Below are 25,349 nucleotides of genomic sequence, written 5' to 3'. Positions count from 1 at the left end.
AGTATAGACCTATGTTGATTTTCTGTAAAGTCTAGGAGATAACTTTAGGAAGAAAAGTATAACAAATGTCTATGATTCAAATATTTAAAACTATGTTATTGAAAATTTAAAGGGCACATATGATAAAGTAAATAGCAAACACAAACCTTGGTGCCCAATTGGTTCAAAATCTCCATTACCATCTTTGATTTGATTTTTTCTCTCTCTCTCTTTTTTTTTTTTTTTTACACTTTTACTATTCTAGGATGACTCCTCCATGTTCTTCCAGTTTGGCCCATCAATTGAACAGCAAGCTTCTGTAATGCTCAACATCATGGAAGAATATGACTGGTACATCTTTTCTATTGTGACTACCTATTTTCCTGGCTACCAGGACTTTGTGAACAAGATCCGCAGCACCATCGAGAATAGCTTCGTGGGCTGGGAACTGGAGGAAGTCCTCCTGCTGGACATGTCCCTGGATGATGGAGATTCCAAGATCCAGAATCAGCTCAAGAAACTCCAAAGCCCCATCATTCTTCTTTACTGTACTAAGGAAGAAGCCACCTACATCTTTGAAGTGGCTAACTCAGTAGGGCTGACCGGCTATGGCTACACATGGATTGTGCCCAGTCTGGTGGCAGGGGATACTGACACAGTGCCCTCAGAGTTCCCTACTGGGCTTATCTCTGTGTCATACGATGAGTGGGACTATGGCCTCCCTGCCAGAGTGAGAGATGGAATTGCCATAATCACCACTGCTGCTTCCGACATGCTATCCGAGCACAGCTTCATCCCTGAGCCCAAAAGCAGTTGTTACAACACCCATGAGAAGAGAATCTACCAGTCCAATATGCTAAATAGGTGAGTGTGGATGGTGGAGCTCAGGGGAGTGGTTTGAAGACTGGGGCTGAAGGTTCAAAAACAGTGGGAAAAGCAGTTCAAGATGGGAGCAGGTTGGCGGTGGGGATGGTGGTTGGTCATGATGGGGGGAGTGTTTTGGATCCCAACCTTGATGTGTTGTGTTCTCGTTCTAAGAAATACAAAACAACTCTCACTTATTGAACACTTACTATGTGCTAAATGTTACTCTCAGTGTTTTGCATGTTTGACTTGCTTTGATTCTCAAATCAACTCTGTTTGGTTTTAAAAATTGTTCCCATTTTACAATACAAGGGAATGGACTTGTAGGTATAAATTGTCCAAAATCATGCTGCAAGTGGGTGGTCAGTTTGGAGTTGAGCCCAAGCCTCACTGATCCCTAAGTATTACTTGATCACTAGGAAAGAGGCAGTAGACGTAGAAATAAGGGGGAAACCAGCCAACTTACCTTTGGAATATTGCTATGTTACAGAGAGAATGAAGAATGGGTTATGGATCTGTAGGCATACGAAGGGCATTCTTCCCTTAAAGAAATAAGCTTTTTATCTCCTCTGCTTCTTTCTGCCTTTAAGAGTGAGGATGCTGCCACAGCGGCAGCTTTTATGGTTGCTCTTAGTCTGTTTGTTTAGCAAGACCTCACCTTGTGTAACCCAGCCATGGCTGCAGTCCATTCTCCTAGAGGTATTAAATAACTATGTGGGGTAGAAGATTCTATGTAACCAGAGATAATCATTATGGAAGTAATTAGTGAACATCCTTCTAGACCTCTCTATACATGCATACCTATACAGATATAAATCTACAGTTCTACATATATGGAAATATATCTATATTTGCTGTTCCATAACCTGACTTATTTCACTCGGCAGTGTTTTGGATACCCATTTTAAATTCATTTTGAATTATATTGAACATCCAGAAAAGTATTCAGAAAATCTTAATGCATATTCAAGTACCCATGATTCAGCTTAAGAATTAAAATATTAGAAAGTGTACTTTGGGAATGTTAAAATACATTTAGTGGAGGTTGAGTGGGTAACTTCTGGAAGGGAGTTGGACTGCAGTCTGTAGACTAAGCTCCTAGGGTTGAAATTCAAACCAGCTTTAAGATAGCTGTATTTGTGATCCAGTCCTAACATTCTCCCACCTTCAACTCTCTGCTCTTTCCATCATCTCTAGCTATGACTCCTTGTTTGGTAGATTGTCTTGATTTTCCTTCTGCTTCTCTGGTAGTTCATCTTGGGCCCCTTAGCACACTACTGTTTCTTTATGCATTCCTTGAATATAGGTGCCTCTCAGGCTCTGTCCTAGATATTCTTCTCACCCATTGCACAGGATACAGTGAGTGTCTGTATATTCTCCAACTTGACACCTCTGGCCAGAACCTTTCCCATGGGCCCCAGGTTTGTATTTTTAACTGTGACTAGATACGTTCCTTTGGATGCCACAACCCTTAGAACTCACGGAATGCAAAGCTGAACTGCTGTCTTCCCTCCCAGTACCCTCCTACCTTCTAGCCAAGTCTGCACTGGAATGTATCTGTAAAAGATACATTCTTTTACCAAGTTGCCTAAGTTAAAAATGTCCAGGATATCCTTGATTCCATGTCCCTGACCCCTCCTAGTCAATCCCACTGTTTTTCCTGGATTTTAGTCCTCCTAATATGTCTGTTTTCATTTCTCCAACTGTGTCCTAGGCCATCTCTTCTTACCTGCACTACTGCAGCGCCTCTTACTTGATGCTGGTTCTCCTAGTGCTGCGTATTTTCCATCTACATTGCTGCCGGAGTGATCCAAAGTGAAATGTGACTTCATCACTCTCCTGTTGAATACCTTTCAGTGGCTCTTCGTTGTTCCTATAATAAGGTCCAATTTTTTAAATATAGTTTATAATGTCTTCCACAGCATGGGTCCCGCCTGACTTACCAAAATTGTCTTGTGCTGTTCTCTGCCTTTTACATTACCTTCCTGCAACACTGAACTTTACTTCTTCGAAGACACCATGTTCTCTCTCATATCCAGCGCTTTCCTCTCCCTGCCTTGAACAAACTCTTCAGCCTACTCCTCCCTCCAAGCACACCTGCTGATGCTCCATGACCTGCTTTGTGCTCTCCAATCCTCAGGTTTCAGTCTTGGCATCACTTCCGCTGGGAAGTCTTTCCCGAGTCTCAGACTAACATCACTGCATTACATGCCTTCACTACATCTTGTGCTTTTCCGATAGTCACTCTTCAGACTGTGGTAATGACATGCTGAATTATCTTCCTTTCCTATGAGCTCTGAGAGCATAGTGAACTTCCCATTGCACTCATTTCTCTGTCCCCATTCCCTGCACAGCGTGTGGCACAGGGATGTGAATGGTTGTCACTCTTGAAGACTCTACATACACCTCCTTCGGAGAAGCTTTTCTATTCTGCTTCTCCTACAAGATGATCAAGATTCCCTTGAAAAATGTATTGTTGACTCAGTCCTGTAGATTTGGTTTTTTTCTTTCACTGTTTTTTGTGTTAAATTTAAATCTTATCCAGATTATTTTCCCAAATGTTTGCTAATTAAAACCAAAACTAACAATGAAGGAATATTGAGACTAACATATCTGTCCAACAACACAAAGAAACCAAGCAAATATTAACTTCAAGTTATATGGTTCAGGAATACCTGCTTTTAACTTAAAACATCCTCTGGGTAAACAGTGATTCTGCAGATATTATTTCCGGCTTGGCTTATGTTACATTACAATGTAAATGCTATCTCTGAAGCCTGCTTTCTAACCATGTGTCTCTGAGACCACGATTGGTTTTAATCTTTGTTGACATCTCTCTGAAGCCTGAGACACTCTCCTGTGGCCACACAGGAAGATACCTCTCCTAAATCCTCCAATCTCCTTCCTTAAGAGGTTATTTTCAAGATGGCCACATAGGCTCACTTCCATCTTCTCAAGTGTAGCAGTCCTAAAGGGATCAAGGATTGCACGGTGCAGATTCTTCATTAATTCCTCAGACATCAAGGTAGAGCAGAGAGATTGAGAGTCCAGCTTCACTTGACTCCCCAAGTGTACTTCAGACCTACCTACCTACTTCTCCACTAAGAGACTTCCTCTGTGAACTCTCTCTCCTCCTCCCATTCCCTGACGGGTCTTGGGGTCTATGTTTACTTGCCCACTGGATATATTCTCTTGGATGTCTCTCCTGACCATATACCTGCATCCTTCACTCATCTTCATTGTCCTTTTCTTTTTCTCCTCCCAAATGTATACAGCAGCTTCAGGTTCTTGACTCTGGTCCCTGCCTTCCTTGAGAATATTTTAATGTGTTTTTTTCTGTCAAGATTCAGAAAGGATTGGGGTCAACTGATGGGGATTGTAAAGAGTTAGTCCTGAGAGTCTGAGGTGTTACCACCAGGCACTCTCAGAAACAGTAGTGGAGGGCAACCCCATCAGGCCCCCTCCCACTGTGGGAGCTTTGTTTTTCTGTCCTCTCAATAAATCCTACTTTCTAAAAACAAAAACAAAAACAAAAAACCCAGTAGTGAAATTCAATTAGGCATATTCCGACAAGCTCCTCCTGTTTATCCTGGTCTGAAATCAGACTCTTCTCTCCTCTCCCCTCCTTCAGACCTCTGGTCTCACTAGGGTCACTCTTTTAAATAACAAACCAAGCAGCCACACCATTTAGCCACAGCAGGAAATCTTTGCAGATAAAATTGCTGCAAATGGCTGTTTTTTTTTTTTTTATGAAGATGACTTTTTCTTTGGCCTGCTGCTCACTTCTCAGCAAGTGTCAGGGAGGAAGGGTTCTTGGGAGACTTCTGGGAGCAATGAGACCCCAGGTTAACATCGGGGAGGTAGAGTTAGGAAAGTAACTTCATTAAGAAACTGAAAACTCAGTAGTATTAACTGGCCTCGTTCTTCCCTGAGAAGCATTGTAGAGGGAGTGAAGCTCTCATGTATACCTGCCCAGATTGTAACTTTCTTTCTGAGGCAGGCTAGCTAGTACAGGTTAGGTATAGATAGATACATTTCTTGTAGGTAGGTTTTAGAAAGTTTCCAGAAACCCTGTCAGCAGGCTGAATGGCCCTGCAGGGTGGAATGTGAATTTAGTGCAGACAGAGTCAGGCTTCTCTTACCCATGTCAGCCTTGACATGTCTCTCTATCGTTCCTCTCTTCTTTCTCTAATAAACTTTGCTTTAAAACTTAACAAAAAAAAAAAAAAATAGAAAAAGAAAAGATTATGCTGGGTGGGGAGCAGCGCAAAACTCATGGATTCTTTGGCTCAGCCCTAAGACAAATTTTAAAGTAGCCAGTAAAATTTTAAAGCAAAATTTATTAGAGAAAAAAAGGGGAAAGACAGAGAGACATGCCAGAGCGGGCATGAGCTAGAGAAATTGCACTTTTTGCTTTTTACAATAGGCCTGATATACCTTCACAATTATCAATATGCTAAGGAGTGTGGAGCCCAGGTAGCCATCCAGAAGAGACTGACATCTCTTTGCCTCTGATGGGTGGAGGGGTGGTCTTATTATCATTTTTGTGATCTTTTGATTCCCAGGTCAGGTACCAACTTGATGGAGTTTTTCTTTGGTGAGGTGAGGGGATGGGGTGCATTTGAGTCCACACTGAATTTACATTCCAGCCTGCAGGGCCATTCAGCCTGCAGATGAAATATCTGAATGCTTTCTAACATCTGCCTACAAAAAATTCATCTTTCTATGCCTAATCTGTACTATCTTCTCTACCTCATTTCCATGTGGGGGGAGTTTATAAGTCTAGATTTAGGGAACGAAGAGAGGTTATAGGATGTCCCTGAATCCCAAAGAGAGAAGCATATTTGAAGTGATTCACTTGCTAGTTACCAAAGGAAAATTTTGTTTTTTAATGACATAAGGCTTCTCAGAGATGGTCCTTCAAATGCACTATTTCAGTTCACTATCAAATGAACATTATTTATCAGGTGTTAATCCAAATTCCTCACTGATGACTTCTTAACTCCTTGAAGCTTGACTTACAGAATTGGTGATTATTTCAATAGGCCTGGGTTGTCTAGAGAAGAGAGCTTACCAGGAACGCAAGAGAAATAATAGTTAATTTGAATTTCAGATAAATGATGAATAATTTTTTTAGTGTAGGTCCATATTGCATGGGGCATAATTATACCAAAATGATATTTATTATTTACCTGAAATTCGAATTTCATAGAGCTCTTGTATTCTTATTTGCTAAATCTGACAACCCTACTTTGTACACTAGTAAAAATTAATTTTCTATGGGAACTTAGTAACATTTATTTTTGCCTTATTAGTAAATATAGTACAATGCTCTAAACTATAGCCCAAGACATGCTGAGAGAGTTTTATTCCAACTGGGAACTTTATTCAATTGAAAGAGCTGGAGAATTTCTTATGCCATATATTTTCTAAGGGAACGATTTTCTTAGTTACCGAGAAAAGTCTGAAAACATTTGGTTCCGGATGATCTGAAAATGTTTAGAAAGTGATTAGGTCCATTATCCAAACCCATTTTTATCCCCCTAAGCTAATGAGGAATTGTTAGCTGTTAGTAGGCACATATCTATACTTTTCATTGATCGCTTCACCAAGGAGCAGCTAGTGGTCATTTTTCTTCTCCATGTGATGTCTGTCACTTTGATGATCTGTTTCTGTCACTCACGTGATGGTACACTTGCCACGCACGTACCTCTGCACTCTCTTTCTGTCCCGAGAACTCAGTGCTTCTTCTCTTCATGCAGAGCTACTTTTGGAACTTGTAGAAAGAGCAGATGCTATTTAAGAAAGATAGATCTTAATATAGCAAACCTCTTATGAATCTTGCCTAATTATTTTTCTCCCAGTGTCCTCAGTTTTTCTACTCAACATTTGTTTCCTCCTCCCCCAGATTCTTCCTTCCCAGTGAAAATTGCCATCTCAGAAGGGCTGGATCCCCCTGGCCCAGCCTTTGAAAGGTGGGGAATAGTAGCTTTGAATAATTGATGTGAAGAAAGGTGCTTTGTGAGGTTCTTAATGAAAAAGCTGTGATGAACGTGGTCTTCCTACAACCTTGAGGCAGATTCCCCATTTTTGGAACCGTTGTGTGAGCTGGATTGTTCCCGTGGGATGCCCACTTGACTCTCTTGGCCTGGAAAGTGCTGAGAGGTTAAGAAATAAATGAGGAATTGAGTCAATTAATTTTTAGATATTATGGGCAAGGGCTGTTTGGTCATTACCATTCCTTAGTTGTTATTAAATGTTCATTGAGTGCCAAATATGGGCAGATTTATGATAAAGGAAATATGTATTATAGGTTCATTTAATTTAATTTACATGCAAACCAGTCAAAAAGTCACATGAATTCATAGTTATAAGTGAGATAGCTAGCATAGTGACTCTTTATCTTGTTACAGAAATGCACCGGAATCTAAGGAAAGCTACTTTTTTTTTTTGAGTTGGAGTCTCACTCTGTCACCCAGACTGGAGTGCAGTGGCTGCTTCCAGCCACTGCAGCCTCGACCTGCTGGGCTCCAGCGATCCTTCCATATCAGTCTTCCAAGTAGCTGGAACTACAGGAGCGAGCTACCACACCCAGCTAATTTTTGACTTATTGTAGAGATGAAGTCTCGCCAAGTTGCCCAGGCGGGTCTCGAACCTGTGGGCTTGGCAATCCACTCACCTCAGCCTCCCAAAGTGCTGGGATTACAGGCTGAGTCACCGAACCTGGCTGAAAGCTACATTTTCATATAAAATATTTAGTAAATTGAGACACACTTGTATATAGACAGAGAGAGAGGCTTTATCTGCTCAGTGGTGTAGAAGAACATATAAATTGGGGAAAATGACTGAAGAACCTAATAACTATCTTAAAACATGCAGCCATGCTTATTGTAATTCAAACACAACAGAGCAGGCTTTAGCTGTTTATGAAACAATCACTGAATGTGAGGATTATTCAAACTTTTGTTTTCCTCTAGTCTTGCCCACTACTCATATAAGATACATAGATAGTCATTTCAGTAAGTGATCTTTGCCCCTTTCTTTTAAACTCAAACTTACGAAAGGCATTCTTAAATATTTAGCGCCGAGACCCCTACACAATTCTCTTTAATCACCATTTAATTCTGTGGCTGACCAGTAAAATTTAAAATTACCTGTGACATATGTGAATTTTTTTGCTTCTTACTTCTCTTCTTTGTTTCTACTCCTCTACTTTTTCCTTCCTCTTTTGTCTTCCCCTTTTCCTTCCTCTTCCTTTAAGAAACTAGTTATGATTTGGAAGAGAGGGCAGGGGACCAAGAGGGAGAGTGAGTAGGGAAAGAGTGACATTTCACTGAGGACAATTGGGAGGTGGGGGTGGAGAAAGACATCCCTGCTGGGAAAGAGGATATAGGTGGAGCATTGTCAGTGGGAAGTAAGAAGATGGTCTCAAAGAGGAAAGAAGCAGAACAAGAGAAGGGGAATGGCTCTTGGTGGAGAAAGCAGACAAACCTCATTCTGAAAACAGATCTGCCTCAGAAAGGACGTGGGCTGGTGACAACGGCACGGGTTAAAAAAGAGGGTCATAGGTATATATTTAAATCAGCCCCAGTTGTCAGGCAGGCTGTGAAAGTTATTAACTCCAACGGTAGTTGCCTTTCTGAGTACCTACTGCATGCCCAGCTTTGTGCCGTTACTTAATCTGGTCCTTGCAAAAATCTTGATGCAAACATCCTCAAGACATTCCCTGATCACCCTGCTTAAAAGGTTGACTTGTATTCCCCTCCCTCCTAAGCACTCTCTGTCCCTTTCTCCTTTTTTATTTTATTCCGTGGCACTTGTCTGACATGCTGTATATATTAAATTTTAAAATATTTTGTTGCCTTTCTCTTTCCCATCTGCATTCAAGTCCCATGAGAGCAAGGTTTTTTTTAACTTTTTATTTCCAGCACTGTGCTCAATAAGTAGGCATTTAATAAATATTTATTGGATGAAAAGGAATGAGTGAGAAGACAGGAATCATTATTCTTATTTTATATGTTTTTAAGGAACCCAAGGCCCAGGGACCCCCAGCTCAGGCTGTGACCAGGGTCTGGCCTGGATCTGCCTCGAGGACCTGGATTTCAGTCCCTCACTGTGCAGCACATTAAGAAAACTTAAAGGAAGCTCAGCTTCCCTTAGAACCAGAGTGTTAGAACCACAAGAGTCTTTAGGGTTCATCTATTCCAAGTCTTTCAGTGCATGACTTTTTCATGAATAGATGGTAGAATGGATTTTGTAAACGTGAGGACACAAGCTCAGAGTGTTCACTCCTCTGGTAGGGGCCAGGCAGGCACAAAACCCAGGTATCCTAATGACAGGAACAGAGCCTTACACTGGAACACACTAACCCTTAACTGCTCAACTGCATCCTTAGAAGGGCCGACCGGCAGCCAGGACTTCGCTGTTAACCTTTGCCCGGCTATGGCAACGTCCCCACGACTATTGCTCCTTCAGTTCTTACCCAGACAAGGGTGCAAATTCACAGTTAATGGGAATTGAAACTGGTATTATTTAGGAATCGAGTGGGAGTCATTTCTCCATCTGCTCTCTCTTCCCACCAGAGGATAAAGGCTGGCTGGGCGGGGGTAAGGATGGGGCGAGTTGCCAGAAAGCTGGAGTGCTGTCATTTCTGGTTACAGACAGGGGCTGGAAAGCCTGTGTGAGGGCTGAACCACAGCTGGCCAAGGTCAGCTTACCTCACATGAGCTTCCTGAGAGCAGAGATGGCAGTGTGGCTTTTGCATCTACATACAATCTTGCATATTTTGAATAGATGATGGTTTGAGTCTTTCTCCTTGTTTCCTCTCTGATGACTAGTGCTGTCAGGGATGCATAGGTGGTTGTGTCCTGAAAAACAATTCTCCAGGACCTGATGTTGCCAAAGCGGGGCTTTCAGGATGGTTGCTGAGGGATTTGAAGCAGTGCTGCAGATAGGGCTCAGGAGATGCCAAGAAAGGCATGGGGCAGGAGTTAGGAAGAGAACCTTCCCTCAGCTTTCAGAATTTTTTTAGTGACGCATCCTCTTCCAGGAGGGCTTGGTGGGGTTAGCTTGCCCGGACTGGCACCGGTCCCCAAGCTAGGCCGGCTGGTCACACATGAAGGAACTGCTGCTGACAGATTAGAACTCCCTGCTGCTGAAATCTGTTCCCTCTTGTCCAGCTTCCAGCAGCAGCAGCCTACACTCTCTCTTGCGGCTCAGGCTTCTCCTTCCTCATTCACTGCTGCTCTACACCGTGCTCTCCTTCTTCCTTTATTCTTTTCCATCTCCTTTTCTGTAGGGTGTTTTGCTCATTGATCTTTTGCCTTTAGCCAGCTTTCATTTAAAGCCTTTCTTGTCCTCAGCTTTCTATGTTCATAAATGACCATCTGTGGGATTCTTGCAAGTATACATGCATTTGTGTGTACTCATATCATACATCCCCACAGCGTCTACTTATGTATGGATATTTACATATCTCACGTGAAGTTGAGCATTATTAAGATAACTGGATAAAACACATTTACATGTTACATTTCCCTAATTCATCCAGCCCCTGAGACTGTTTAGGGAATTACATAAGAAGGGTTGAGTATGAAATAGAAGTTGGGAGGAGTTCTTAAAAAATAGCTTGCCTGGAATTAGTCCTGATGAATATCAAAAAGGTGTTTCCTTCCAATCTGATTCTATTTTTTAAAGTTTTGATGGTTGTAAGGATGGTTGCTAAATAACACTAGCACGTTTACTGTTTAGGCAAAGGGGGTATACTTAGTAGTCAAGTGGTTCTATAATTTTTTGATGCGTCTAAAGAAAAGTTGATCCCTAACAAAGCAACCGAAATAGCATGGAAGCCACCCCCTGACAATATCATATTCACTTTAACAATTCCCAAAAGAGATATAGATGGTATCCAGATGGAAATATGTGTTGAAATACATTTAGTGTTGGACAGAAAACCTGATGATCAAAACCTTTAAGTTGTTCATTATTGTGGCTAATAATGATGATAATAGAGGTGAGCATTTTCATACAGATAATCTTTATGTATATTATCTCACTAGATCATTACAACAAACCTGTGAGGGCTTCTTTTATTCACTGCGTGGATTGACTGTGGACATCAATGGAGAAATCGCACACACTTGCCTCCCTTTCATTTTCCCAGTGGCATTTTCAGACACTCCCACCCACTTTTGTTTTTTCCTGCTTGAACAGAAATCTGCCAGGAACAGCACAATAGAATGTTGTTATATTATAGCTCATTATTATACAGATTTTAATAATGTGTCAAGTTTCTCTCATTACTGACTATGAAGAGAAAAAGATTTGTGATTGTGTGTGTGTGTGTGTATGTGTGTGTGTGTGTGTGTGTGTTAAAGAGACTATGACTTAAAATGGTGAGTGATTCCACAGGTAATGCAGGGTCACTGTCCTCACTCCCATCACGTTTTCACATGGAAACTTAGCTCTTTTGCCCAAAGGAGAGGGCACATATTCAACAACTTGATGTATCTAGTACATAACCAACACTCATGAGGAATGCAGAAAAGGATCTGGAGCTAAAATCCCTGACATGAGATTTTCACCCTAGAATGAGTATGGTCTCACATGGTCTCATTTTCCCAAATTTTACATACTCCCAAGTAAGGTTAAATTAGCTATGGTGTAGAGTCCTAGTAACCCATTTTAAACAAGAAACATAAGCTTATTTAGGTGGTCAGTCTTTCTAGAGTTGGTTTGATATCTTTTTGGTCGTCAAGACCCGGATTCCTGCTAGCTTTCTACTCTTTTTGTTCACTCTGGGCTTCATCCCCTGCCTGAAGACAGCCATTCGAACTCCAGTTTCAAGCACGAAGTTGAAGTTAGAAAGGAAAAAGGCAAGTCCTTTCTCTTTTAAGAAAATTACCCGGAAGTCCCACACTTTGCTTATAGTCCACTGCTTGGGAATCAGTTAAGGGCCACAACTAGCAGCAAGGAAAACTAGGAAATTTTTTTTAGTTTTTAACTTGGACAGCAATATGCCCAGCTAAAAATCAAAGTTTTTTAAACTAGAGAAAGGGCTATATCTTTGATAGACAGCTAGTAGTCTTTGAGCTACTTGCTTATCTGATTTCCTAGATAACACCAGGTTAGAATTCACAGACATGAGTAGGCAGGATGAGAGCATTAATGAATAACAGACAGAATGGAAAAGTGTGGAAGATATTAGAAAAACTCAACAGAAGACTTTGAAAAGCCCAGTTGTCTAAGACACTTTGGGAAAAACTGTCATATACTCCCCAAAAGGCATATACCCCTCCCCAAAGGATCCCTGCATAGCAAAATAGCATAGTGATTGCTAAGTTATCAATAAGAGTTTAAATTATACTGATTATCCTTGGTTTAAAAAGTCAGAGAGCTCTATAATACCTCTGTGAAATTTTCAATTAAGATGCTTCCTATAATCAAGAAAAAGCTATACTAAGCTTCAACCATTTAGAAAATTTACTTTAAAAAGATTGTTGAGTGAATACTATGTGCCAAGTGCTTTATACAGTGTCATTTAATCTTAAAAGTACTGCACAGGAATGTTCTTACCTTCATTTTTCAAATAAAGAATCTGAGATCCAGTGAGATTAAGTCACTTGCCTAATTTCAAAACCCAAATTTTTATGAATTCCAGGTGCAGTTTGTCCCATGCTGTCCAGCCTTCTGAGGACGGTCTGTCTCCTTTGCTAAAGAGGCTGAGTCAATTAGGCATGACTCTGATGTATATGAACATATCATTAACGTGCAGGACAGAGTGGTTTTTATAATAAAGGGCTTCTTTTCTTGGATTCTCTGCTGGATTCTTGCCCTAAAAACTAGACCATGATACATCCAGAATCCTCCTCAGAGCAGCATCCAGTACACACGTGGTCAGGATGTCCCACATCAAATCTATTCATTTCACTCTCCATCCTGAAGTGTGTCCGTCTCTATTTACTGGCCTAACTCCGACCTTGCCGATACCTTCCTTTTCAGTGATTATTTTTTTCTTATCCTATTCATGCATATTCCAAAGTCCTTTACCAAACAACTTGTAGTTTTTCCTACCTGAAAATCCTTGGAACTCAAGTAGGTGCAGACTTGGTGTTCTAAAACCTGACAATACTCAGGGAGGTTACAGGCACATTGAAAATACTGTCAAGAGCCGGGCTCGGTGGCTCAGCCTGTAATCCCACGCCTTTGGGAGGCTGAGGTAAGTGGATTGCCTGAGCCCGCGGGTTCGAGACCCGCCTGGGCAGCGAGACCTCATCTCTACAATAAATTAAAAAAAAAATCAGCCGGGCGTGGTAGCGCAGGCCTGTAATTCCGGCTACTTGGAAGGCTGAGGGGGAAGGATCGACGGAACCCAGCAGGTCGAGGCTGCGGTGGCCGGGAGCTGCCACAGCACTCCAGTCTGGGCGACAGAGTGAGACTCCAACTCAAAAAAAAAAAAAAAAAAAAGAAAAGAAAATACTGTCAGGGACATGTAATAAAACAAAATAAGACCTTGACCTCTGCCGTGATTCACAAATGTCCTACAGGGCCACTGTTCACTTTTGACAGGTCAGATAAGTTTGGGTTTGTTTAAGGCGTATACTCAGCCAGAGATTGGAGAAAAGTAAAAAAAAAAAAATGCTAAATGGGAATGAAAGAAATGGGGCATATGGGGGCCCCTTTTATGGCCTCACAAAATTACATTTACTCAGTTCACTGAGTGACGTTCAACATAGGCATTTGGATTCTATATTCTGCACTGACCCTGTGTTAGATATTGAGATAACACATCATACACAGCATCCATTTGATTGAATGGAGCGTCCACAGAAGAATTCTTTAAATTTGCCATTTGGACTTGTTTTCTTGAAACGCAAAGTGAATGACCTAAGAGGCTAACAGAATGAGCTTATGGGACATATGTTGGCTAAAACCAGCAACAATTGAACAACAACAAAAAAAGAATTTCCTGTACCTCTGACACAAGGCCATGAAGGATCCCTTCTGATAGAGACCAAGATAGTGGAGTTAAGGAGGAGAACACAACCATTCCAATATAGCTGATTCTAGTTTAATTCTTTGACCTCATCATCACAGATTATTGGCCATCTGCAATCTTAAACTTCTTGAAAGAGTATTCCTTTGAAATATATCAGAATCCCCTCTCTGCCATTGCATACACCCTCAATTTGTGTGCTCACTCACCAACAAGTTTAAAAATAGGAACCATGGTGTTGCCATGACTCCCTGTGCTACTCAGCAGCCTTCCTTTCCCTTTGATGTAATTTCATTTCAGAACACGATTCTGCGAGAATCTGGCTCAGAGCGGCCTCTAGCGACTCAATCCTTAGGGAAGTGCTTCTTTCCCTGAACATTCAGCCCAGTTCCAGAATTAACCACCTTTGCCAAGTTGAACACTAGTGCATTCCGAACCATTCTCCACGTGAAAAGCCTTTTGCAAAATCTGTCTTAATCATCAGCCAAAAGTATCACACTGGTTGGTGCCTACTGTGTGCCCAGATCTCTGGGGAACAGCCCAGGTGTTCATTACCTGACTGGCCAGAAGAGACTTGCATCTTCCAAACATCTGGAGAAGAGAGCAGTGACAGGGATGCTGAGTGGTAGTGGTAGTGATGGCCAATGAAGTAATCCAATAAAATAGGTTTGTTAGGATCATCAGACATTAACATTTTTCTTTTTTCAGGTACAAGTCTTCTGAAATTTATCACCTGATACTGATTCGACAGCCTCGGGGAAGTGTTGATGTGCCAGTTTCACCTGGTGCTATCTTCCCATGTTTTCAGTTCTCTGTGGTTTGAGTCCTTTGTGCCAGGGCTTCTCGGTCTTGACTACATGTTAGAATTTCAGGAATTATATGCAGATCCCAAGACCTCACCCAGCAAAATTTCTAATCTAGTTGAACTGGAAAGGGGTAAGAACCTGGGAACTGATGTTTAGTAAAAGTGCACAGGTTGATTCTTAAGGACAGCCAGGGGTTTTGAATCATTTTTCTCAACTTTACTGTCATTTTCTTGGCCCCAATAACCAAAATAGGGTCAAAGGTAATGATAGTATTCACAGAAATTTGAACTTGGTGCTCATGAAAGAATTCCTTCATTTGATTCTCTCCACCTCAGTTAGTGCTATGAAATTCACAATCTGGAAAGGGTACAGGATGTGAACATTTCATCAGTGGTAATCCTCTTGCAGGTGTCCATGGTTTCCTAATTGGGTTTCTGCTCCTATTGCTGATGTCCCATGAGTCTATTTTGTGCGAAGAGATGAGTTTCCATCAGCAAAACTGGTAACATGAGCCTCAAAACAAATTTGACTTTAAATGGCATTTCAACTCCCCTGTCCATAGATTATAGACCCAAAAGAAACAGAACTTTAAAGTTTCAAATTGGATGTGTCTGCTGGCCATGATGAGAAATTGATGCTTTGCTAAATTTTGGAGTGCACAAGTGGTCTTAAAATGAAAGTTATTAGCACTAGAAAATGATATTCTTTGTATTACCACACTGTTATTATGTTTAATAGAATTGCTGTCTGAAGTGCTGCAGAATAAAAGGAAAAAGAGTGTTTAGGATGAGAAAGACACAGGGTGAGGGGAAGTTAAGAAAAGAAATGGGGGGGCTGTCTTTATCTTACAGTTTTTCCCCTGGAGGCTGGGCGGATCCTCCTGTAGGAGGACCAGTTGAGTTACGCTCTGGCAGGGGTTTGTAGGTGGATTCATAATATGTGGACTTTTTTTGTGGTTCTGACTGGGCCCGATCTTGGCAACATCTGCTGTGGACAAGCAAGGCCAAGGTATAGCTTTGGAACTGTATTAAAGAAAGACAATTTTTCAGGGTAATGCCATCCATCTGATTAAAGACATAGGAAATTTTATGTTTTTCCAAAGAAATAAGAAGAAGAGAAAGACATGCTGCATTATTATTGCTAAAGCTCTTTGTTACTGTAGAAAAGAACCATGGCAGAACTTCCAGGCACACTTACTACACAGGTGGTTATTAGGTCATTTTAATCACTGGTTTCAACCTCTGTCTTCCACTTGTGCAGCCGTCTCTCAAACATTTATCAAAAAGATGCCTGGCCAAACAGAGATCATTTTGTATCATGTCCTTAAGGCCATCATATTTGTGTTTTGTGGAATGAGCAAGAAGAAATGCATCAAGAATGCTTGTTGTTCTTCAGACTTCAGAATTCACATCTATGCTATTATTTGAGTATTCTGGAGTCTCTTTCTCATAAGTATAACGTCAAAAGAGAACTGATAACAATTAAGAAGCACTTGTTAATGGTGACAGAATGCGCATCCCTCTTTTGGGCTCAACAAAGCATTTATTATATGGCATGTTCTAATACTGAGCTGGACTTCTTGAGGTTTAACTAAAAATATCTTACATAGGCAGTCAGGTCCTTATTTTTCATATGACCAGTGACTGCTGCAGTAAGTAGGTTGTGTGTTTAACTGTTTGTAAGGATATAGAGGTTTTTTGAATTTCATGACAGGAACACACAAAGCAATATTGAGTTCTGCATTTGAGGTTAAGGATGGCTGAAAGGGTGCAGCCACTACACTGCATCCTCAAACAATTCAGGACTTGTGAATTTTAGTGGCCAAAAGCCTGTGGCCATTATTAATGTTCCTTGCACTTTACTGGGTTTCCTTTCCCTTGCAATCATTGTTTCCATCTTGCCTGAAGTAATGTCAACCTCATTTCATCCTGGCTATTTGGTGTTGTCTTAAGAACCAAGCAGGGAGGAGGAGAAGCACACCAGCTAATCTGCCCAGAGCACCTCACCGCATTGGCTGCCATACTTACATGTGGAATCAAAGGGGTGACCTAGAAATGCCATATGCTATCCTGGAGGAGAAGAGGGTACATCTAAAAGTTGAGTGGTCATGTAGTATTTCTTTTTTCCCCTTTTCTATGGGAGATCATAGTTCATGTGTCTCTGTGATAAGAAAACTAAGAAATATTTCTTTTTCTATTTCTATTAAAAAGGTAAAATTGAGAAGTGGGAAAAGAAAGCAAGTACAGCATTAGATTCAGCCTTGGAAATCTTCTGGGTCCCATGTAAAGGACACACATGCTATGTCTGTCAGCCCTGGCAGTGATACATGCTTCAGATGAGGTTCATCCCCCCGCCACCACACACACACAAAACAACATCACAAAATATCCTTTGTCTTCTATTTCTTCTAAGCCCTGGGAAAGGATCCTACTTCTCCATACTTGGTAGTACCAGCTGTCAAATCAGTCATTCTGGTTATTAATAAGCAGCAGGAAAATATGTCTGTAAAAAAGGAATTGACAGAAGACATAAAGGAATGGAACATATCTGAGGAGAAGGAGACATTTTGGAAATAAATAAGATTAGGGCATGATTTGTAGTGCCTAGGTGCTGAGCCCCTGTACCAGAGCCACTGGTCCAGGCTGCACTGCATTGGCCCATTTGGATACAATTAAGATTCTGCTGTAGGAGAAGCAACAGCGTGACAGGAGCGCTGCCTGCCTTCACACAGCAGCATTATGCCATGATAAAATGAAAACTCTGCTTTTATTCATTTAATTCAGGGGTTAGGTGGTTGTCTCCTTGCAGGGTTGTATGCTCAAAATTCCTCAAATATATTCATATTTCCTTTACAGAGAAATAAGACTCAGGGTCTGATCAGATATTAATTCCAAAAGCATGATAAAGCCCCCAACAAGCGTCGTCCAGAAAGCTGATGCCTAGCTGGTGCATAGGATGATCAAAAAGCCATCGCCTTGACATTTGTACTCTTTTAGATGGAGACACTGTCATTGAAGACCTCAAAGTGGCTAAAGCAGTCTTTCTCAAATCAAGTTGGGGATGAGAAAGAAGTTGTAACCCATGCTTTATTGGATCAAATAAGATTTCAGTGTGCTGCAAATAATGAAGAATTGGATATCTAGAGCAGAAATCTAATTTTCCCACAAATCTCTCATGGTTTCTTTTATTCACTGGATGTGGTCCACATTTCTTAGCAAGTTAGAAAATACTCTGGAATATCTGGGTCTAACTATCATAATTGGACTTATCTTATTTAACAGCCCTCTTTTCCAACTCCAAGCCTTACCCCGACATACATACACTGCTTGTGATCTCGCAAAATCAAAAAACATGACTTATCATTCCCGAAATATGGCAATCTTTTACCAGTCCGTGCATTTGCATAGGCTGATCTCTCTGATACTCTTTTAATCCCCCGGAAGGACATGGGTGTCCTTTAAGATCTAACTCAATCGTCTTCTCTACAAAGCTTTCTCTGAAAATTCTAGACAGAATTAGTCATTCTTCTTTTTTGTGCTCCCATAGCTTCTTGTTCATACCCCTGTTATAGCACTTGGATATGAAAATATTTCAAATTAAAAATATATCTGGGAATTTCTAAGGCTTGGTATGTTACATTCATTTTAGTAGCATCCTGGGATTCATTGCACAGTAGACACAGACTTTTTTTTAGTGAATGAAGATGTGAATGAATCAATAAAGAAAAGTGAGGTGCTTTGGAGTAAAAACCTGATTACTCCTTCTAAAGATTAAATATGCTATCCTTCATGTGTGACAATGACTTTTTGGATTCATTGGCAGAAAAAAATGTAGGCTTTGAACCAGTTTTCAGCATTTGCTTTGTGTGCACAGAGTGTCCTGTGGTCTTAGGCTTTATAGTCAGTGACGTACACTTGGAAGAGATTCCTCACTGCCCTTCATTCCTTTTATATATGCAGCCAGTCATTCTCCCATAATTCTTATGCATAGTCCCTAAGTTAAGTCATTCTTTCTCACCACTTTTATAGTCTCTACCCTCATTAGCTTGTGTCTGTATTTCTATAATAAGCTGCTGTTTCTCCTATCTTTAATATCACAAAAATTATTTTACTCACTATCAAATTTATATTTTTCAAGTATCATTAAGATAATTTTACTCATGTGATTAAGCACCTATGGGGGCTCCTTTTTGCAGATTGAAACTTAGCGTAGTAGTCATCTTTCCTAGATATCATCAACCTGATCTCAAATTACTTCCCAAAAGGGACTCTTTTCTAGGCACATCTCATTTTTACCATCCAGACCAGGTGGTACAGTGGAAAGAGGCAGGAGAGCATGGTTCTATTCCCAAATTTGTTACTAATTAGCTGTATTATCTTTTTACCTTTTCAGACTTTTTTTTTCATCTGTATAATAATGTCTTAGGAGAGATACTTACTTGGCAAAAAAGAATTTGGAAGAGGCGAGCTCTATGTTCCTTCTGATTCTAAAGTTTTTAAAAATATTTTTTATTATATGGAGGATTAGCTTCTATGTTCCGTTCCAATCCTATGATCAACAAAGAGAATTGAATAGGTTTGAATCCAGAACCTTGGCCTCATTTATATCACACTATTATAAAGCAACTGATGACGTATCAGAAGAGAAATGAAGATTAAAAGCCTCTGTGTAAGCCTGCATCTTGCATGGATATATACAACACCAGGAGCAATCCTTTTTTAGGTTAGTTTTAGTTTTTCATTTAGCCAAGCTTTTGATTCACTTGATAAAGAAAAATAAATAGGCCAGATTTGATTTTCTTTGATTGAAAAGATTTATTTTATATTCTCCCTGCCTCGGTGAATGCTAACCTGCAGTTATTCACAGTCTAGTTACCCAGTGCTGGGCTGTCTGGGTCCTTGATTCTGCTTTCCCTTCTCAAGCCTTTTTGGTAGATCTTTTACTCTTTAAGAAATACCTCCTGAAGATGAACAGGGTAAAGGTCAGGAAATGAACCTCAAACCATTTTAGGTCAACTTCATTCATGTGACAGGATTCTACAATGGACTTGTTCTGGGTACCCATATTTGGATTTTCATGGTTTACCTCTACAAACCTTGTCCTCCACTACTTTTCTCCATCTCAGGGGAATGGCATGCTAGAAATTGTCTCCCTCACTCTCTTCATTTTTAATCCATTTTCTGATATTACTGGTTCTATAGCTAAGTAGATCTCAAATTTGTCCACTTTTTCCGTTTTCCCCACAGTGCTGGTTAAATGTTATATGTGCATGTTTTCCCCTGACTAGACTATTAGCTCCTTGTTGGCAGAGATATGTCAGTTTCATTCACCATTGCATTTTCATACTTAGTACTTTAATTGGCTCAGAGCAGGCACTCATTATATATTTGTTGAATGAGTTAATTAACTTAAGCTAATTGTGAGATTAAGCTTTGAATTATCTATGGACCTGATTTCTTCAGGGCTTTGGATTATCTATTTAAGACTTTGTTTTAGGTTCTATTCTTGGATCCTTTATAAAGGACATAAAAATATAAAGATATTTTCAACTAACAGTACAGCACCTGCTCCGTGCACAGAGCTGTACTCAGTGGGAAGGATAGCACAATATAAAAGATATAATCCAATTCACTTCTGAAGTTGGGTTCAAGAAGTAAAGCCTTCATATATTGAATAAAATCGAAAGACAGAATATGATTAAGTGCACAAATGCTATATGCTATAGTAGAGGGGTATTGTCTATGTAGGCTGAAATTATAGCTGTGAAACATCTTTGGAGGTAGTGGCACTTGACATAAACTTAGAAGGATGTAGAGCATGGAGGTTTGAGGTAAGGCAAGATTTCTCCTAGTGCAAATAATAGCATTAACAGAGATTTGCACTTGACACTTGGCACTGAATTTTCATGTGAAGGTCACATTGGAATCAACTTTACCTTAATGGAACTGTAGACAAGCAATGGGAAATAAGTGTGGAGTTTATAGTGGGACAGAGTTGTTCTTTTGAGGCAAACATGCCATTGTTGGAAAACTATCATAATGAAAGTTGACATCCAATTGTGTAACCTTGATCAAATCATTAATTTTCTCCAGATATCAGTTTTCTCATCCCCCCAAAATAGTGCAGTAATGAGCATGTATTAATAAAGAATTGGATTACATCAACTTTTAGCTATGATGTGCCATGATTTTGTAAAGAAATGGAAATAAATGCCATTAATGTATTTTTCTGCCTTAAAATCTTCACTTTTTGAAAGATTTTAAGTTATTGAATCCATGGCTTGGGCTAAATGAGTGTCACTATTAACCAATAGGTCATGGAGAACTCTGAAGGCTAGATTAATGTCATTTTACTTTATTCTGGAAGGCAATCATAGGAAAGGCTTGATGAAATGGTTATGATGAAATGGATATTTTAAGATTAATCTTGTTACTACTATAAGAGAGAATGGGGGAAGAGTGAACCAAGGTGGGGAGATAAATCAGGCCTCTTTTAAAATACTCCAAATGGGAAGTGACAAAATAATAATGATAATAATGTTGTGTATAGAGAAAATATGGAGATACAATGCTGGCTTTTAGATTTTTTTTTTTTTTTTTTGAGTTGGAGTCTCACTCGGTTGCCCAGGCTGGAATGCAGTAGCATGCTCATGGCCACCCCAGTGTCAACATGCTGGGCTCCAGTGATTCTACTGCTTCAGCCTTCCAAGTAACTGGAATTACAGGCGTGTGCTATCACGCCTGGCAAATTTTTTGATTTATTGTAGAGATGAGATCTCGCCAAGTTGCCAAGTCTGTTCTCGAACCTGTGGGCTCAGGCAATCCTCTCACCTCAGCCTCCCAAAGTTCTGGGATTACAGGCTTGAGTCATCGCACCTGGCCAGGCTTTTAGATTTTTAAGATTGCAGGGATGGTGTTGAGTCCATAGAAATTGAGAAGCTGAAGCAGGAAGCTGTTTTTCACAGAAGATGCATCAAATTCTTAGCTGAAAGCTGGACATGTTGGTGAGGATGTCTTGCCGTGTCTGCACCTATACAGTCTGAAACATGGAATAGCAGATTTGAAATTCAGCAGTGTGGAGTTGATGCAACTTCCAGTGGCCCAGTTGAAAAATAGATGCCTTCTTTCAGAAGAAGAGCATGTAGAGAAAAGTGTGATTTGGACTGAACCTTGACTATCTACTACAGTGGGAAGGCAGGAGGAGGCACTGTATTCAGCAAAGGTTTCAGGCCTGGTGGAGACAGGGAGAGACGGTTGTTATAGTCAGCTGTGTAGGGGCACATGTTACTGAAACTGAAATAAACAACTATGTTAATAAAGGAAAAGGGGTCAGTAGTGTCAAATGTGGTAGAGGGCAAACATTCGTAGGCCATGCATATCTTTTATTTCCTCTTTTGTGCAGTTAACTATCACTAATCAGAGTTTAGTTATTTGACTTTTTAAAAATATTCAGGTCAGTTGCCTAATATTTGAATATTTTATTATTTTTGAAATAGCATAGGGAAGAAATCAAGGGAAGAGAAGGATTCAAACCATTTCTCCCATTGGAAAAAAATTAGTGGTATGGAAAAAAATTAGTGAGGAAGGAGCTTAACATTAACTTTTGTCAAAATTGAGATTTGAGGCCCTTTACACATGATTAGAAGGAAGAAGAGTCTCTCAACATCATGGTCCTATACTTGTTAGCTGAGTGACCATGCAGTTTCTAATCTTTCTGAGCTTGCTTCCTCACCTGTAAAAGCATAAGTAACACTAAAGTATAGTTTTTGTGCCGGCTATATGAGAAATATGAGAAGTGCTTAGCAGAGTGCCTGATACAATGACAGTGCTAAGAAACAACAGTCATTTTGGTTATTATTATCTAGTTTGACTCATTTTATTGGACTGTCCCTGCTCATATTGACAATAATAACTGAGAATTGGATGGAAAATTTATTTAGAAAGTGTAGTCATTAAAGTTTGTCTTTCTTTTCCCTTTTTTTCCCCAAGACAGATGAATTTCTTTCATTGTAGTTTTGTAAGACATAAATCTGTATGAAATCTAGGCAATTACTTGTTTCCGAATTTTCCCTGCCATGGAACCCGGCTTGGGGAATAGCACACATTTATGAGGAACACTGAGGAAAGGACCTAGGGATGCCACATGATGTGAGGAAAGATATCTGAGTTTCTCAGTTTGAAGTGTTTTACTGATGTTGGAATGGGGAATCATCCTGAAGGAAAGAAAAAAAAAGGTGTATATTTCTCAGAGCAAAGATGCATGTGCTGACAATTTAGATTTTTGCCCAGAGATGCTGGCATTTTGTTTCTGGGGGCGGTTCTTATGTTTCCAACAGTGTTCCCACTGCATACCATGTTCTCTCCTCCTCGCCCTTCTCCTCCCACCCCCCTCCCCATATGGCTTCCTCTTTGTCTCGCCCACCCTACTCCTGGTTTCTTTCTGTCTCTCTCTCCTCTTGTAGTTATTTCTCTTCAGCAGCAAAATCAATCCTGTCACAGAATAGAGGATGACTTTCCTCAAATCCATTTCCATCTCTTCAGCTATTTCTTTTCTGGAGGTTCTTGAATGAGCAAGAGATGTGGGAAATCATCCTTTCCACGATATTCTCTTGCACTTCTCAGTTTCTTTTTCCTCAGGGGTGATTCATTGGGCACTATTCTCTCCATCCATCTTCCCCAAATGGATCTTCCTCCCTAATGGCTCTTCCTTCCATCTTGCTCCAAGACTGTCTCTCAATGAATAGGTTACTCCTAGCCCAAGAATTAGCTGGCCTTGGAAATCTTTACCATATAAAAGCTAGGACAGACAGAGTAACACAAAAATGGGAGGGACAAAAGAAAGACTCTAATAGGTTTGAACATGGCTAAAGATAACCTGAGCAGTTGGATGCGGCTGAGGGGAGTAACAGTGAATTATTTGGGAAAAAAACTATTGTGATAGTTAGCATGACACACAAGGACATGTCAACATTAGCCTCCTCCCACCCTAATCAAGGGAAGAATATTAGTTTATTATTAAAATGTTTTGGTTTCTTTATTTAAAGTACAGGATAGCTGGTGCTAAGAACAAAAACAGAAGAAAAAAAAATCTGCCTTAGACTTTGACTCTGACTTAACCTCTTACTCAGCTGGAGACACAATGGCCTGAATGAGAATACCATTATATTATGTCTGTGATTTGTGTGAAAGATATTTGTGCATGTAGAGGGTTTTACTGTTGAGTGCTAAGGGAGGGAGGCTTGTCTTTTGAATGATTTAATGAAGAATAGAAAATAAGTGAATTTATTTGTGCAAAGAAAAATCCAGAGAGGGAATTAATGGGTAAGAAAGTGACTCTAAATTGGGTAGGTTATTTGGGCATTCTGTCCAGAGTCACACAAGTTTATAGGAGATTGTCAGTAATGCTGGCAATAGCAAATGGAATTCTGTCTGTCCATCCATCCATCTCATCTTTATGGAGTATGGGCTGTGTTCCTAGCTAGTGCTAGGTACTGTGGGAGATGTGCCTTATTTATGCTTGATCCCTGCCATTTAGTAATTTCAGTTTTTTCATCTGAAAAATGGAGATAATAACTTTACCTACCTTATAGGATTGTTCTAAGAATTAAATAAAATAAGCAAATAGGTATGTAACTTGAGTGAATGCTATATCATTATTTAAAATTTTTTTTTTTAATTGGCCCCTTCACCTCTAGGGTGTTTTATAAGTCTTTGAAACTTCATTATTACTGGAATTGGAGAAAAAGTGTAAAATTTACAAAGGAACTGGCTTAAAAGAATAATGCTGAAATGGCAAAGAGATGTGACAACTTCAGCAGGAAACCTGAGAAGGGCTATAGTATAATAAGAAATTAGCAATTTCATGGGTATAGGTGGAATTTTATGGGCAAAAATCTTAGTAGGGAAGCAGAGGGAGGTGATGTAATGCTCTGGACCTTCCAGAAACAAAGCCGAGTAACTAAAGACTGTCTGGTCTGGTGTAATTCCTGGGGGTGTCATTGTTAAATTCATTCTGTAGTTAACTCAGCAGGCTTGCTCTTCTGCCTATTCCCATTGCCTGTCCTGGTTTCTGGGCTTCCTCATCCTGGGAGTGTCAGACGTAGGGTTCAGTGAAGTTGGTACTTCCTCTCACAAAACTTTGGGCCCTTTTCCCTGGAAACTGCCCCATATATACACATCTGTTTGCCATTATTTGCTAAGCAGAGGGCAAATAAAAATATTATGGTTGTCTGCATTCCCATTCTGTGACGTTTCTCCATCAGATGGTGTAAACAAATTAATCCAAGTTATCAAGGAGGCAGAAGCCTAAAGAGATCTGTGTATCTGACCTGCTGGGTTTTCCATGTTCTTGATCAGTCCTGTGTCTTACTTATGCAATGGCCCGGTCTGTAACTCTTAGCTGCTTGTTTAGCTGAAGAATCAGTTGTTTAAAATAGGGAGCATAAGCCTTGGCTCCCCCATCTGTATGACTAGGAGGACACCTTGCAAATGCATTGTGATGCTTACATAAAATAAAATGTGTGAACTCATCAAATACAGCCCTGCCATTCTACTGCCTGACTCTTCCTCTTGCCTCTCACCTGCAGGTCCTCCTCCACCCCTCCCTTCCTTCTCCTTTCCTCTCATTCTTCCTTTCCTCCTTGTATTCAAAATGACACAATCTGGTGACTCATGCCTGATTTGCTCTTTGATTTCCCCAGAAGAAGA

General features: G+C 40.3%; 1 protein-coding gene across 2 annotated transcripts in view; it reads left to right on the top strand.

Annotated features, from left to right (window-relative positions):
* The first annotated feature begins 248 nt into the window (after positions 1–248).
* The window catches only part of GRIN2B (glutamate ionotropic receptor NMDA type subunit 2B), a 253,183-nt gene continuing 228,082 nt past the window's right edge, over positions 249–25,349 (top strand). For both annotated transcript variants that reach the window (XM_021712674.1, XM_008058696.2), the window contains exon 1: positions 249–843. In XM_021712674.1, coding sequence (XP_021568349.1) covers positions 257–843 — 587 coding nt within the window. In that variant the 5' untranslated portion in view covers positions 249–256. The remainder of the gene's footprint in view (positions 844–25,349) is intronic.

This window comes from Carlito syrichta, unplaced genomic scaffold (genome assembly GCF_000164805.1).
Source record: "Carlito syrichta isolate Samal-C Ts95f unplaced genomic scaffold, Tarsius_syrichta-2.0.1 Scaffold303599, whole genome shotgun sequence".
Lineage (NCBI taxonomy): Eukaryota > Metazoa > Chordata > Mammalia > Primates > Tarsiidae > Carlito > Carlito syrichta.
Note: the sequence above shows the minus strand (reverse complement) of the source record. Positions and strands in the feature narration are given on the sequence as shown.